Here is a 12,780-nt window from a genome sequence, read left to right on the forward strand (position 1 = left end):
AGTTTAAACTTATATCAACTCAGCCTGCTTTTAAATTAGCAAAATACGTTGAGAATAATTGTATTCTTGAATTAAAATATATAGTATCCTGACAAATCCTGTGATAAAATATTACACCGTCTTAGAATGCTGGTTAAAAAAAAATCCAACAGTTCACAGACATCTCTCTACATGTAATTTTTCTTGTGATGTGGAGCTCTAAATTTTGGGGGACTTTTTTGCATTCACTTTTCTTTACAAAAGAAATACATTAACAGGGTATATATTTAAACTCGGTTCTTTTAACTTGAAACACAGCTGCTGACTCTGTTAAGAATAAGCGGGAAGCATAAACATTACCTCTTAACAGTGTTGATAATCGAAGGCATTCAGATACCAGTATCAATAGACATGCTGGACGAAACAAAACACCTGCGGACTATGTAAGCACAGGCATTTTTGCAACTTGTCAAGTGAATGAACACCTGCTCCCCTCCAAAAAGCCAGGGAAAAAAGCAGATCTAGAAGACAATTCCGAATTCTAGCCAGACCCCCGTCCCTTCCCATATTACCGTTCCAACTCACTCAGTACTGATATTTCAGGATGCAAATGAAGTTGTACTAAAACATGCGTACGATCTTGACCTTGTTTACATTTTTACTGGCCTGGCATACAGAAAGAAAATTGGAAGCAGAAGGCATGCAAGACTTCCTCCCCCCACCCCCCCCCAATACCAAATCTGTAACGCTAAAACCACAAGAGAAGAGTGGTAATGGAACCCGGGCTCTTTAAGAGCCACCCTGGATTCTTGAAAAGCGACCCATTTCTGGTTTCTTTTGTCCCTTCAACTTGATAAAGCAAATAAATAGGTAGTGATGGAAAATGGCTTTCCCCATGGTATGCACATTATCAACGAATTACCATGCTGGCAACAGGCTAAGAAGCAAACAGTGTCCTGGCAAAGGTCTTAAATTCACTACAAATAAACCTACTCATTGGAGAGTGGCTTTAAGGTTTCCTTAGAAGAAACAGGGTTGCAAAGACATTAGACAGGAGAATCTGAGTTAACGGCACTCTTCGCAGTGTTAGCACGGGGAAAGCATCAGAGCCAGGACATTGATCTGCATACTGTAAAAGAAAAAAAATAACCCTACCGATGTGAGTAAATAACTCCACAGTACTGACCTTTTGAGAAACAATTCCATTTCAGAGTGACTGGAGGGGCAATAATAAGATATGTTTGCATAGATTTGGCTGCAGTATTTTCATTACAGAACAAGAAAGAAGAGATGCTACACAGTATGTGAAGTTTTGGATCCCCCCCCCTAATTTATTTGTATTTATAAAACTGATTAACAGTTAACTTTAGACTAAAAAATATTGATCACCTAATTGAAGTAATTTACTGACAGGAACCATTACAGACTTCTTTTATTCTAATGATAATGCACTAGATCCTTTTAAAAATAAATAAATATACATATACACATTGCGTTTTACCTTTGTAAAACAAAATATATACTCCCTAGTTCCACTAGATTTGTACATACATGAAAAACATTTAAAAGAACAATTCAGTAATGCCATTTGTATTTCTTTAAGATTACACATCAAAGATGTTAGAAACATTCGGCTGAACTCAGGAGTGCACTCATATCCCACTTCAATACAAAGCTGTGAACACAGAACCTCAGGACATAAAAGCCTGATTATTTAAAAGGGTATTCATTAGACTGCATTCCACTGTGCAACGACACATTTGGGTCTGACATACATAAATTACTCCCCTGCTAATAGGTCACATTATCAACTGCAATTTATCTTTTGTTGTGCAATAACATTTACTCCCCAAAGAAGGTACACGCACATAGCCTCCACTGTATTTTCTAAGTATCAGTTTGAAATAAAATTTTCAAAATGCTCTAATGATTTGAAAGCCTACATTGTGTTTGCAAAAGTAATGTAAGCGTTTATTGACAAAAAATCATGAAAATTCAGTGGGATGTAGGAGGTTCTGAAAACATTATACTTCAGGAGTAGCTCATACCTTGACCGCTGGCAAATCTAGATGGAAGTGGCCTGATCCAAGAAGTAAATATGCACCCAGAGGGAACAAAAAGATTAAACACTGAAATACTTCATTTTAAAGAGAAACCTCTGAAACATACTTAGAAACTGCAGACCTTCAAGGCCATGTTACGTAATGTTTTATTATAATGAAAAATAACTGTAAACTTTTCCCTTATTTCACATTAATTACAGAAAGGTGTTCTCAAATTCTCCCTCATGTTGAATTTGTTAATTCCAGGAGCTCATAAATTCAATATATGGAATATCTTCACATTACAACATACCAGATCTGACATTCAGTTGCAAGAATACAAACAAACAGCTTACTTCCCCAATTCCAACTGGGGAAAAAAGTCTTCACATAATACAAAACATGTTGCTTCATTCCAGAGTCCACAGTCCTGAAAAAGAACTGGGTTTTCCAAAGGGTATGAAAGTATCAAAAAAAAAAAAAAAAAAAGAAAAAAAAGTCACCACATAAACCTCTGGATTTCATCACTATTTGGCCATTGGAATGTTTTGTTTAGAAAAAGATAAAAAGTTACGGCATTCACAACAATATAAAACGCCAACTCCAGAAGCTGTCTATATAGAGATGGAAATGGAATATTGAGCCTATATATTAAGAATGGCAAAATAAAGTAACGAAATTCTAGCAATTTTTGAGGAACTGTGACTGCTAATAAACATACAAAATACATTAAGATCCAGAATATTGATTTTGATTTTAGTGTATCAGCAAAACTCCAGCCAGCAAACATATAGACTGGAACTAATATGTATTTTACAAGCTCATGTCTTTGGAAGATTTTTCTCCAGACATAGAATGTATAATGTCTGTTATCTGCTAGTAAATACTTATGAACATAAGTAAATTTCCAGATCAGGAATAAAGAGATGACAGCGATTAAGCTGTACTGCACAGGGTGCTTTCGTAATGACAGAAGGAATTTCCTGATTTTAGTAGGGGTCAATAAATGAGGGAATGAAAAAAAGACAGTAAAGGACAGAAAATAGAACAGCTGAGGAAAGTGCAAACAGGCTTCATGGCTACTTCTGTCACCAACAACTATGCCATCATTGACGAAGACAAAAACAAAGAACACAGTTACTAATATGATGTATGGCCAAGTTAAAGCAGTAAGTGTAACTAAGTTTTTAAGTGATATGAGATATTTAATAAGAAACCTCAATATTCTCATCAAATCTGAAAGTGATCCTTTCCTGGAAGAAATCTTTTCATCTTTCTTTTTCTGTAACTCTGTCTTCCAGGCTTCATTTAGCTTCTCTGCAACAACGTTTCCAGCACAAAAAACGGTCCACACAATATTTGTCTGACGAAACATGAAGCCACAAAATCCAAGCAGAGCTGAAGTTTTATGGTTACCATAAAGGCACATTAAATAGGCAAAGAGAGTAAAAAATACTGATCCCGGGTCCGTATAATAAAGGAATGTAAAAAAATAAAGGGTGGGAAACATTGCAAGAGTTAATGTAGACAAGATTCTCTGGAAACCAGACACAGCCTAGAGAAGAAGCAGAAAAATGTAGTTAGAAATGTCCAACAAAAATAAAAATAAATCACAAAAGAACACAAACACAAGCAAACAAAAAAAAAGTATCATTCTTAAAAACGCCATTAACACAATACAACATCTCTTATGCTCTTTGGTTCTATTACTGCAGAAGCACGCATGCTGTACTTTTGTTAACCTCCTGCTATGTTAATACAGAGTGCCAGACTATACAACATTAAAAAACAAATGAAAGTACAGAACATTATTGCAAGTGAGTTAAAAATACGGCAATGGAAATACACCAACTTCTTTCATATGTCAGGTGTTCACATATTTGTGGCACTAACATCATTGTGGGAGTATAATTGCTCCCATACCTAGGATAAAAGAGATACACTAATGGGAAGAAGGGGGCGGGGGGGCGGAAATCAATGTTTTATGCCCCTGCAATCTCATCATCAGATTCTGTTTATTTTTGAGACAGCAAAACACATCATTCTATGCTTTTACTATTGCCTCTTTTGAAGCCAGTCCACTGAGTGGCCAGTTCCAAGTTCCTGGTCTTTGGTGCAGCTTTTATTGTTTATCTTCTTTATAATTCATAAGTTAGAAAAGAAACTTTAAAGAAGGTGGGAGACCATGCAGTTAAAAACTCCTCCCAATTATCCCACTCGCTACGTGAGACAACGCAATTCACAACATTAAAAAATGTTGCATGATGTTTCTGAATGATGTAGTGTGAGGGGAAACAGCCAGTCAGCACCTTACAGAAAAGGGGAACAGAGAAAACGCTGAGTTCAGAGAAATGCCAACAATACAACTACACTTCCTAATGCTTAGACTACTGTCATGAAACCTTTTGTTTTCTTACATTTGTATTTCCACCTCCAAGCATAAAATTAAAAGTGTTCCAAAAGTGGAAACACTTTATTGAATTTGACCCAATTCTGTATAGTCTTATCATGTGCTTAAACATGAAATCTCCTGTAAGAAAATACATCAAAAGAAGTTTTCTTTATAGTAAAGGAATGCTTCCGTTATTTGGGAACAGGAAAAAATGTTCTTATGGTTAAAAGTGAAACTAAAGAACTTCACTAAGGTGAAAGACTTTGAATAGGCCATTAAACACTGAAAAAATTACCTACTGCAGTGGTGGATGCTGCATCACTTTAAACACACAATATTCTTGTATCCAAATTGAACTGTTATGGTCTGGATGGGTGGACAGAGAGACAGGCAAAAACTGGACGGCTAAGTGGTCACACTCCATCCAAAGGTAAGCATTAACAAGCAGAGTATCACAGGGATCTACACTGGGACCCGTCCTATTTAGCATATTTACCAATGACTTGAAGGCAGTAAGAGTACACCCTCATCAAGTCTGCAAATGACACTAAACTGGGGGGGGACAGGCAAGATGCTAAAGAGCAGAGCTGCCATCCAGAGTGACCTAGACAGGCTGGAGGAATGGGGCAACAGAAATCTTATTAAATTCAACAAGGACAAATGCAAATGCCTGCACCTGAAAAGGAAGAAATCCCCACAATGATAACAGGCTGGGCATGGAGTACAGGAGGAGTTGCTGCTCTGTGTAAAGGGACTTGGGGGTTTTGGCAGATACGAGGTGTGAACATGAGACAGCAGCATGCCCTGGCACTAAGGAACGGCCACAGCCTCCTGGGCTACATTAACAAAAGCATCGCAGCAGATTAAGGGAAAGATTATCCCTCTTTATTTGTTAGGCTGCACCTAGAATACCACACCCAATTTTGTGCCCTGTGATACAAAAAAGGCACTAGTAAACGGGAGCAATGGCAGAGGGCCACCAAGACAGTTGAGGGCTGAAGCACCCGCTTCAGAGAGCACTCGAGGCTGAGGGATGTTCAGCCTGGAAAATAGATGGCTTGGTGGGACCAAACAGCAGCCTACCAATACCTGTGAGGATGTCAACAGGTAAAGGGACTCAGGCTCCTTGAAGTGCTACCCGGTGGGACCACAAGAGACGAGAGGTTCAGACTGGATGTAAGAAAAACCTTCTTCGCCATAAGGCCAGTCGGGTAAGGAGCAGGTTGCCCGGAGAGGCTGTGCAGTCGTTCTCCATGCTTGGAGAGTTTTCCTGGTTCCAACCCTGAGCAACGCAATCTGATCTCAGGGCTGGCCTGCTTTGAGCTTGGAAGGTGGACATCCTAAGGTCCCTTCCAAACTGAATCATTCTTCAGTTCTTTCCAACTTGATTTATTCTCCAGTTCTAAATATTGACATCAAACCTGGTACCTTTCTAAAACATACATTTTAGTTTAAATGCAGCTCACAGGGCTTTACTCAGGATTCACACGTTGAAGTTTTGTGGAGAGTCTCAAGAAATTCCAACTAGATGAGCATTTGGACTTTGGATCTGATCAGTAGGTCTACACGTGTACTAACTTTAACTTTTATTTCCATGGGACTACTTATGCACAAGAGTAAATTTTTAGAAGATTGCACCCTGAGAGAGAAAAAGGATATTAAAAAAGATTTAGAGAAAAGGAATGTGCCTCCTCGGCTAAACTGGTAGTAGTATTTGTGGTTATACAAAGCTGAGAACAGCTCACATATGTAGTGAAGCAAACATACACAGAGCCACCAAAACTGCTTGTACAAGCACATAAAATTATTCTACTTTGACCGTACCTTATTCTTCTGATGGATCTTGAGCAGAAGTAAATACAGTAGATAGAAGTTCCCGGCACTGAAAAGGAGGTTAATGAAGCGGAGCATTGCCGCAGAGCACACCACGCTTCCCGTCCACCCGAAGAGCCAGGCCGCCGGCTTCACGACTCCCACCGAGGCCAGGTACAGGCCCGGCAGCGTGGTGATCATGGGGTCCCACTGGGGAGAGAAACAGGGTTACGGAGCTGACACCACATAAAAAAGGGACCAGGGATGTGCGACAGGTATGACATACCATCCCCACCCATGCCCCATTTTGTTAGCTTGACATTTAGTGAATTTCTGGCATTATGAGACTGAAATTTTCGGAAGCTTTGCATCCTGCCTGGCGCACTACTACACCAGAGACGGCAGACACCAGCGCTTCGGACAACAACGCCCACAAACGATTCCTTTTTCAAAGCACCCGCAGTATGTTTATAGAAACCATCCATCCTGACTGGAAAACACCAGCTGGAAAGGCTCCCGCCCAGCACCTGCAGGAAGCGGCCATGGCAGTAGGCCTGCGCCTGGGGGACGTGGAAGGCCTCGTCCATGTAGGGCCCGCGCTGGCGGCGGTTGATGGCCGCAAAGAGCAGGCACGACAGCAGAAAGGTGCCGCTCATGACGGCGGAGAAGCCGTAGGCCTCGACCCGCTCCATGCTGCTCTCGCTGCTGCTACCGCCGCCGCCACCGCGCTGGCCGGGAAGGGGCCGCCCTTCCGGGGAGGGCTGGGTGCCGGGAGGAGGGGCCTGGCGGCAGCGGGCCGCGGCGGAGGCCATCGCCGGGCGGCGGTGAGGGATTGGGGGGGCATGGCGGTGGCGGCGGGGCCGGGAAGGAGGGAGGGAAGAAGGGAGGCAGGAAGGGAAGCGCGGCCGCTGGCGGGCGGGAAGGGGTGAGGAGAGCGGCGGGGAGGGAGGCGCGGCCTGCCTGCGGCCGTGGAGCCCGCACGCGTGGGGGTTTCCCCTCAAGGAACAGTGGGGTGTTACTAAGACGGTGTTTTAACAGGGGAGAGAGCGGGTGGGTGTCCCGCGGCGGAGGCGGCGGGATGGCCGTGAGGCACCAGCTGGAGCTGTTCCCCGGCTGCGGCGTGACCCTCCTCCTCTTCGACCGCCTCAGAAACGCCGCCGCCCTGAGGAAAAAGGCCATGGAAGGATCCATGGAAGGAGCGTTCATAAACCCGGCCATGGTGAGGGGAGGCGTGTGTTGTCCTCTTCGGGCGGCATGACAGGGCTGAAGGGTGGAAATCCTTTCCTGTGGGAACTGCGTGAGAAACGGCCAGCGTTTGTAATCCCTGGCATACAGGCTGCTGTACACCTGCTTTGCTTTCTCTGCAGAAAGGCCCCTCCTTTGATTTCATTTCAGTGTCCTACAAGCGTAAGGGTTCGTCTGTGTAAAATTGCCTTGGCAGGATTGGCCAAAACAAGTGTCATTTTGATTCACTTCGCACCCTACTTGGTGGAGCTATTTAAACCTACTTCCACCTGAAGAAAATGTGGTACTAATTGTTTAATACTCTGTCAAAAATCACCGCTGTTTGGAGCCTTAGTTCTCATTTAAACCCGTAACTGGTTTCTGAATCTAGTCTTTTTTTGTTAGAGTTAGCAAAGCAGTAGTTAGGGAAGGGGGGGTAGAGGGGCGGAAAGGAATCTAATCTATCACTTTACTGACAGAAGGTTTATTAACGTGATTCTTTTTTCAAAAGATTTCAGTAACCTGAAATACAGCGTAAACTTTATGTCAACTATTATCCCACACAGTGAATAACCACATTAACTTTGGAAGAGCAAGAATGGCTAAAATAACTTGCAAAATACTGTATTGTTCACTTTTATGGTTGCAGACTTAAGCAAAATTAAGTAGTCAGGTTTTTCCGGGGTTCAAAATAGCATGTTAAATTTTAACTTCTTTTGTTGTATTTTACAGATTGTAGATCCTTTTCAAATTCTCGTGGCGGTAAACAAAGCAGTTCATCTACACAAGATAGGTAAAATGAAGACCAGAACTCTCTATTCGGAAATTATTTTCAGCCTTTCACCAAACAACAATGTAAGATTTACTGAATAAATGTCTTTTTTTTGCCAGGGAAGCTTGCAAAGATCCATGCAGCCAAACTAAATATATGTATGCACTTAGCCATTTACCTGGCTACTAATAGAAGTTCCTGTTATTTTAGCAACACCAGTTTGCTGTAATCTCTTGTAGCTCGTCAGAATTCCATTAATGTAAAACAAGTGTCAGTTTATACTCCCGGTTTATTTGACCCAGTAACTGAAAAAGTTGCTTATATGTGGTAAGAAAATGACTCATTGATCTGGTTTGAGAAACCCACAACAATTTATTGTTGTTTAGACAATTATTCTACCACCTGATGACCCTTCCCCACCAGGGAAGGGGAATTGGAAAAAAACAAGTAAACCCAAGGGTTGAAATACAAACAAATTTAATAGAATAAGACTAGATAATTAACATAAATAACACTAAAAAACCAATATTGATCCCAATTGCCATATAAAATACAAGGGTTATACTCAGCCCATTCTATTAGTAGGAAGCTGTGCACTCCCAGCAGTGGACAGCAGATATGGGACATTGCAAGTGCTATGGCTTGGGGAGGAAGGGAAACGCTCAGGGGTCTAGCACCGGGGCAAGAAGTTCTCTGGACCGCTGCCATTGAGGAAGAGAAGGAGTTTCGCAGCAAACTTTCTAATTTACATTGAATATGACATTCATGGCATGAAATAATCCTGTTGGCCAGCTTGGGTCAAGTGCCTGGGTCTCGCTCCTCCTCATCCCTGCCCCTGGCAAGGCTCGAAAACACTGAGACCTTGAAACCCACACACCATCACTGTCTACAAAGTAAATATTTTCACAAATGCAGACACTGGAGTCTTCTAACAGTGCAGTTTTCCCAAGCATTAGAAGATAAATCAGTCCTGTGTTGCTCAAACCAGGACACTCATTTTAGTATTTTTCATCTTAGATTTCCGATGCATTTAAGAAGTTTGGCATTTCAGACAGTGACACAGCAGTTCTCATTGTTCTGGTTACGGACGAAGGAAAAACTGTAAATGTGGAAGATATAGCATCTCAGGTAGAAGGCCAACAGGTTTCTCTAGATGAACTCCCCCGACTCGCAGACACTGCCAAAATTAAAAAGGTATGTAACCAACCAGAAGAGATGACTAGCATAGAGAAAAGGGATAGTTTATTTAGTTGTCTGATTAAATATCAGTGGACATAATTCACTTAGGGCTTGTGTTTCTTTAGCATAACTGGAAACTTGTTTTGTGTTAAGTGAAACTTGATTATTTCTTTCTTACAATCCCTTTACTCTGGAAAAAAATTCCAGTTGTCACACCCTGATGTCACAAATTTTAAGTCATCAAATTCTTAACATTGTCAGGAAGCTGGAACATGAAAATAAATTCCATGTTGCTGCCCACCACTTAGTCACTTTTGCTTCCTGTTTTCTCAGGCAAATATCCATTTAATTAAAAATAAATTTTCAGTTCTGAACAGTTTCGTAATCTTAAGCACATAAATAGTCTCAGCATGGGCGGCTAAAATAAAAATGTGTTGATTAGCTTCTAGGAGCTGTTAGGGCATGCGTGCTTTTAACGGATTACCATATGCTAGATAGGTATCTTGAAGCATATGTGTTCCACTTGATAAAATTCAAGTAGCTTAAATCATCTTGATCATCTCCATCAAAGTAATGATAGGAAACATGAATAAAATCGGACAAATCATAGCACATAACGTGGAGATAAATGTGCTGTTCTAATTCGTTTCTTAGCTTTCCTTTGTCTCCTGCAGTTTCAGAATTTGCTTGTTTCCTCAGTCCCAATTTTGTCTTCCAGACAAGACAAGATAGGAATTTCTAATGTAAGAAGTGAGGGAGAGGGGGAAATCTTTTCTTGTTGTGTATATATTTTTAGAAGATATGTGATGAATTTTTTTTTTTCCTGCTTATACAACTTTGATGTTTTTCTTGTTCTTTTTCTCTGCAGCTCTACAAAATTACTCCACAGGAAGAAAAAATTGGCACCTTACTGGATAGTATTGTTTGCAGAATGTCAACAAAAGATGTTTTATGAAAATGTGGAAATAAATTTTTTTTTTAAGAAAAAAGAGGGCTTTTTATGATGTGAAAACACTTCATTGCAATTCATACTGCGTATCAGAGAAAGTGGTGCAGTACTGAGTAGTTTGGTGACATTGAGCTTTAACCGTAAGTGAGCAAGCTTGGACCTGGGGGTGATCTGAGGCGTGTTCTAAGCACTGAGAGCAATTCAGCTGTGCGAAGCAGAAGTTGCCATTGGTATTTCCATTTTCTTAACAAGAGGGAAAAAAAAATCACTTTTGCCAGTACCTTAAGTAGATCGTAAACAGAAGGCTTGGAAATCTGTGCTTTTCTCTTTCACCAAAAGTTTTGCTAGTCCCAGATAAGATTCAAACATTGTAAATAAGTTTTGTTAACTCTCCCTATTTGTTTTGTTTTGGCACCCTTGGTGGGTACCGATACTGGTGCTGGAAAAGGTGTCTCTGTAGTACAGAGTATTGCTGATGGGCTAGAAAAAGGAAAGTTTCCATAAATGATCGCTTGTTCTGCTGATGGGATAGAGTCTCCGCCCACCCTTTGGGAGCAGAAGGGCACAGGAGGGGCACCATGGCAGGCGGCAGTGGGGACAATGTGGGCATCAGAGACGTCCAGAACGACGAGTAAGGTCAGTGCGGATGATGCTGTGGTGGTGTTAGCACCTGACCGTCTGATGTCATCAGGTGCAGCGTACTGCTGAGGTACTGGTGTGTTGCTGTGGTACTCCAGTGTTGGTGTTAAAAGATGAAAGGTGCTTTTACTGTATCACACTGAATTATGCCTGGTGACGCTGACTTCCTAGGGCCTGGTTCCAGGTGCAGAATTCACAGAGAAATTTCCACCATAGATTTATTCACTGAAATTGTTGATAGAACTTACATAGCATTCTGAAAGGATCACTGAACTCGTTTTGTTGAACCAGTGTTAGGAAAGGCCATCAATGGCCTTTGATGAAGGCCACTAAAATGAATATTGATTTCCAGTAGTCACCAGGTCCAACAGCCTTGCGTGAGTATTATTTAATCACCTCTTAAACACATCCTGTTTAAGAAAAAATACTGTCCTAATTAGGTAGAAATCCATACTGCTCTTGTTATGCTGTATGGTTTTTCTGGGACGTGTATAAAACTATATAGCTGTCTGCATTTTGGGGGTTTTTCCCTAACATTCTCTGAGATATTACAGCTTGTGTACTTACGAAATATGTGGAAGAGTATGCCCCAGATTCTTACGTGTAGCATTTGGCAAATCAAAATATATTTGAGGGGAGAGGCAAGTCTGAGTTGAAACGTTACCCACTACAGTCGACAGACCAGCAAACTGACATACAGACCTAGCATTGTCTGTCTTTCTGTATTTAATATTAAAATCCCTAGCTTCTGTTTTGCATTTTGATTTTGGTTAATTCTTCCCTCAATTAAAACACAGTAGTACAAATACCATCTTTTTCTTACCAGCCAAATCAACGGCAAAATAGTTACCAAGTACCAAGGGAATTACAAGGTTTATCAAAAGAAATGATTCAGGAGAAATGGCTGTGCTGATTTCTTGGTTTAAAGATGGGTTTACAGAATGCGTCCTCCTCTCTAAAGGGAAATGCGAGGCAGTGGTAAAAAATGGAGCTTGGAAGGGCTTAAGTCTTGAAATAAAACGCGCGTAACATCGGCACGTGAGAATGACCATGGAAAATCAAAGACTTGTTTTCCTTTTCTGACAGTCCAGTTGGTACATGGAGTATATCATCAGATTTGCTGGCTGAGCCGCTGACATTGTTTTTGGTAGCTTAAAATAACAGCAGGCAGGTATGCTCAAACCACAGCCTTTTTTGAACATGTGTAAAACATCGGTCTGGTCTGTTTAATATAGGAGAAGTATTAAAAAGATTGCTGCATAAGAATTGATACACAAGTTCCAAGCTTGTGTTCCCAGTTTCTAATTCTTGTCAGTCTATTTCATTGGTGTAGAAACAGTAAATAGTTTGTTACTGCTGACATGAGTTAACTTATGGAATTGTGATTTACTGTGAGACCTGAATGAGCTGTTTTGATGGGGGGATTTACTGGAAGTGAGTTTGGGAGCTGAAGCCTCCATCATGTCGTTCAGTCAGGCAGATGGTTTGGGTCTGCCGGCAATGAAGACTATGCCGTTGCCCTGCAAGACCACAGTTTTCCCCTAGTCCTAGTTGCATTATCTAAGGTAGCCAAATTATTTATAAAAACTGGTAATAAACGTAGATTTTGTTGATGCCGCAGAGTTACATTTATCTTTCTGAACGCAGTAAAAATCAGTAAATTTGGATCTATAATGTTACTGTTAAATCAACCACTGCTGTTTTCAAGCAAAGCAGAAGTTTAAGGAAAAAAGACAGGTTTTTCAAAACATTTAATGTTCTGTTGCTGCCTCCTCTGAAGTTCCGTACCTCG

The 12,780-nt window shown here is 41.0% G+C and overlaps 2 protein-coding genes across 3 annotated transcripts in view; one reads left to right on the forward strand and one right to left on the reverse strand.

The window, feature by feature from the left end:
• ALG10 (ALG10 alpha-1,2-glucosyltransferase) overlaps positions 1-6,953 on the reverse strand; it is a 28,461-nt gene extending 21,508 nt beyond the window's left edge. The window contains exons 1-3 of one of the 2 annotated variants that reach the window (XM_074584200.1): positions 6,753-6,953; positions 6,238-6,435; positions 1,395-3,576 (exon numbers count right to left, since the gene is read on the reverse strand). In XM_074584200.1, coding sequence (XP_074440301.1) covers positions 2,521-3,576; positions 6,238-6,435; positions 6,753-6,917 — 1,419 coding nt within the window. In that variant the 5' untranslated portion in view covers positions 6,918-6,953 and the 3' untranslated portion in view covers positions 1,395-2,520. Of the gene's footprint in view, positions 1-1,394; positions 3,577-6,237; positions 6,436-6,752 lie in introns of those variants that run through there. The other variant, XM_074584291.1, reaches the window with a different exon arrangement.
• On the forward strand, positions 6,916-10,388 carry TPRKB (TP53RK binding protein). Its single transcript, XM_074584435.1, has 5 exons — positions 6,916-7,049; positions 7,264-7,444; positions 8,182-8,304; positions 9,239-9,415; positions 10,269-10,388. Exons 1-5 carry the CDS (start codon positions 6,916-6,918, stop codon positions 10,353-10,355), a joined length of 702 nt encoding a protein of 233 aa, XP_074440536.1. The 3' UTR covers positions 10,356-10,388.
• The last annotated feature ends 2,392 nt before the right edge of the window (positions 10,389-12,780 follow it).

The sequence above is a fragment of the Larus michahellis genome, chromosome 1 (genome assembly GCF_964199755.1).
Source record: "Larus michahellis chromosome 1, bLarMic1.1, whole genome shotgun sequence".
Taxonomy (NCBI): Eukaryota; Metazoa; Chordata; class Aves; order Charadriiformes; family Laridae; genus Larus; species Larus michahellis.

Excerpts from the sequence above, each read along its gene's own strand:
- TPRKB (XM_074584435.1), top strand. The coding sequence starts at position 6,916 with ATGCTGCTCTCGCTGCTGCTACCGCCGCCGCCACCGCGCTGGCCGGGA. Across the intron at positions 7,445-8,181 it reads CGTTCATAAACCCGGCCATG|ATTGTAGATCCTTTTCAAAT; the intron begins GTGAGGGGAGGC and ends TGTATTTTACAG. Across the intron at positions 9,416-10,268 it reads ACACTGCCAAAATTAAAAAG|CTCTACAAAATTACTCCACA; the intron begins GTATGTAACCAA and ends TTTTCTCTGCAG.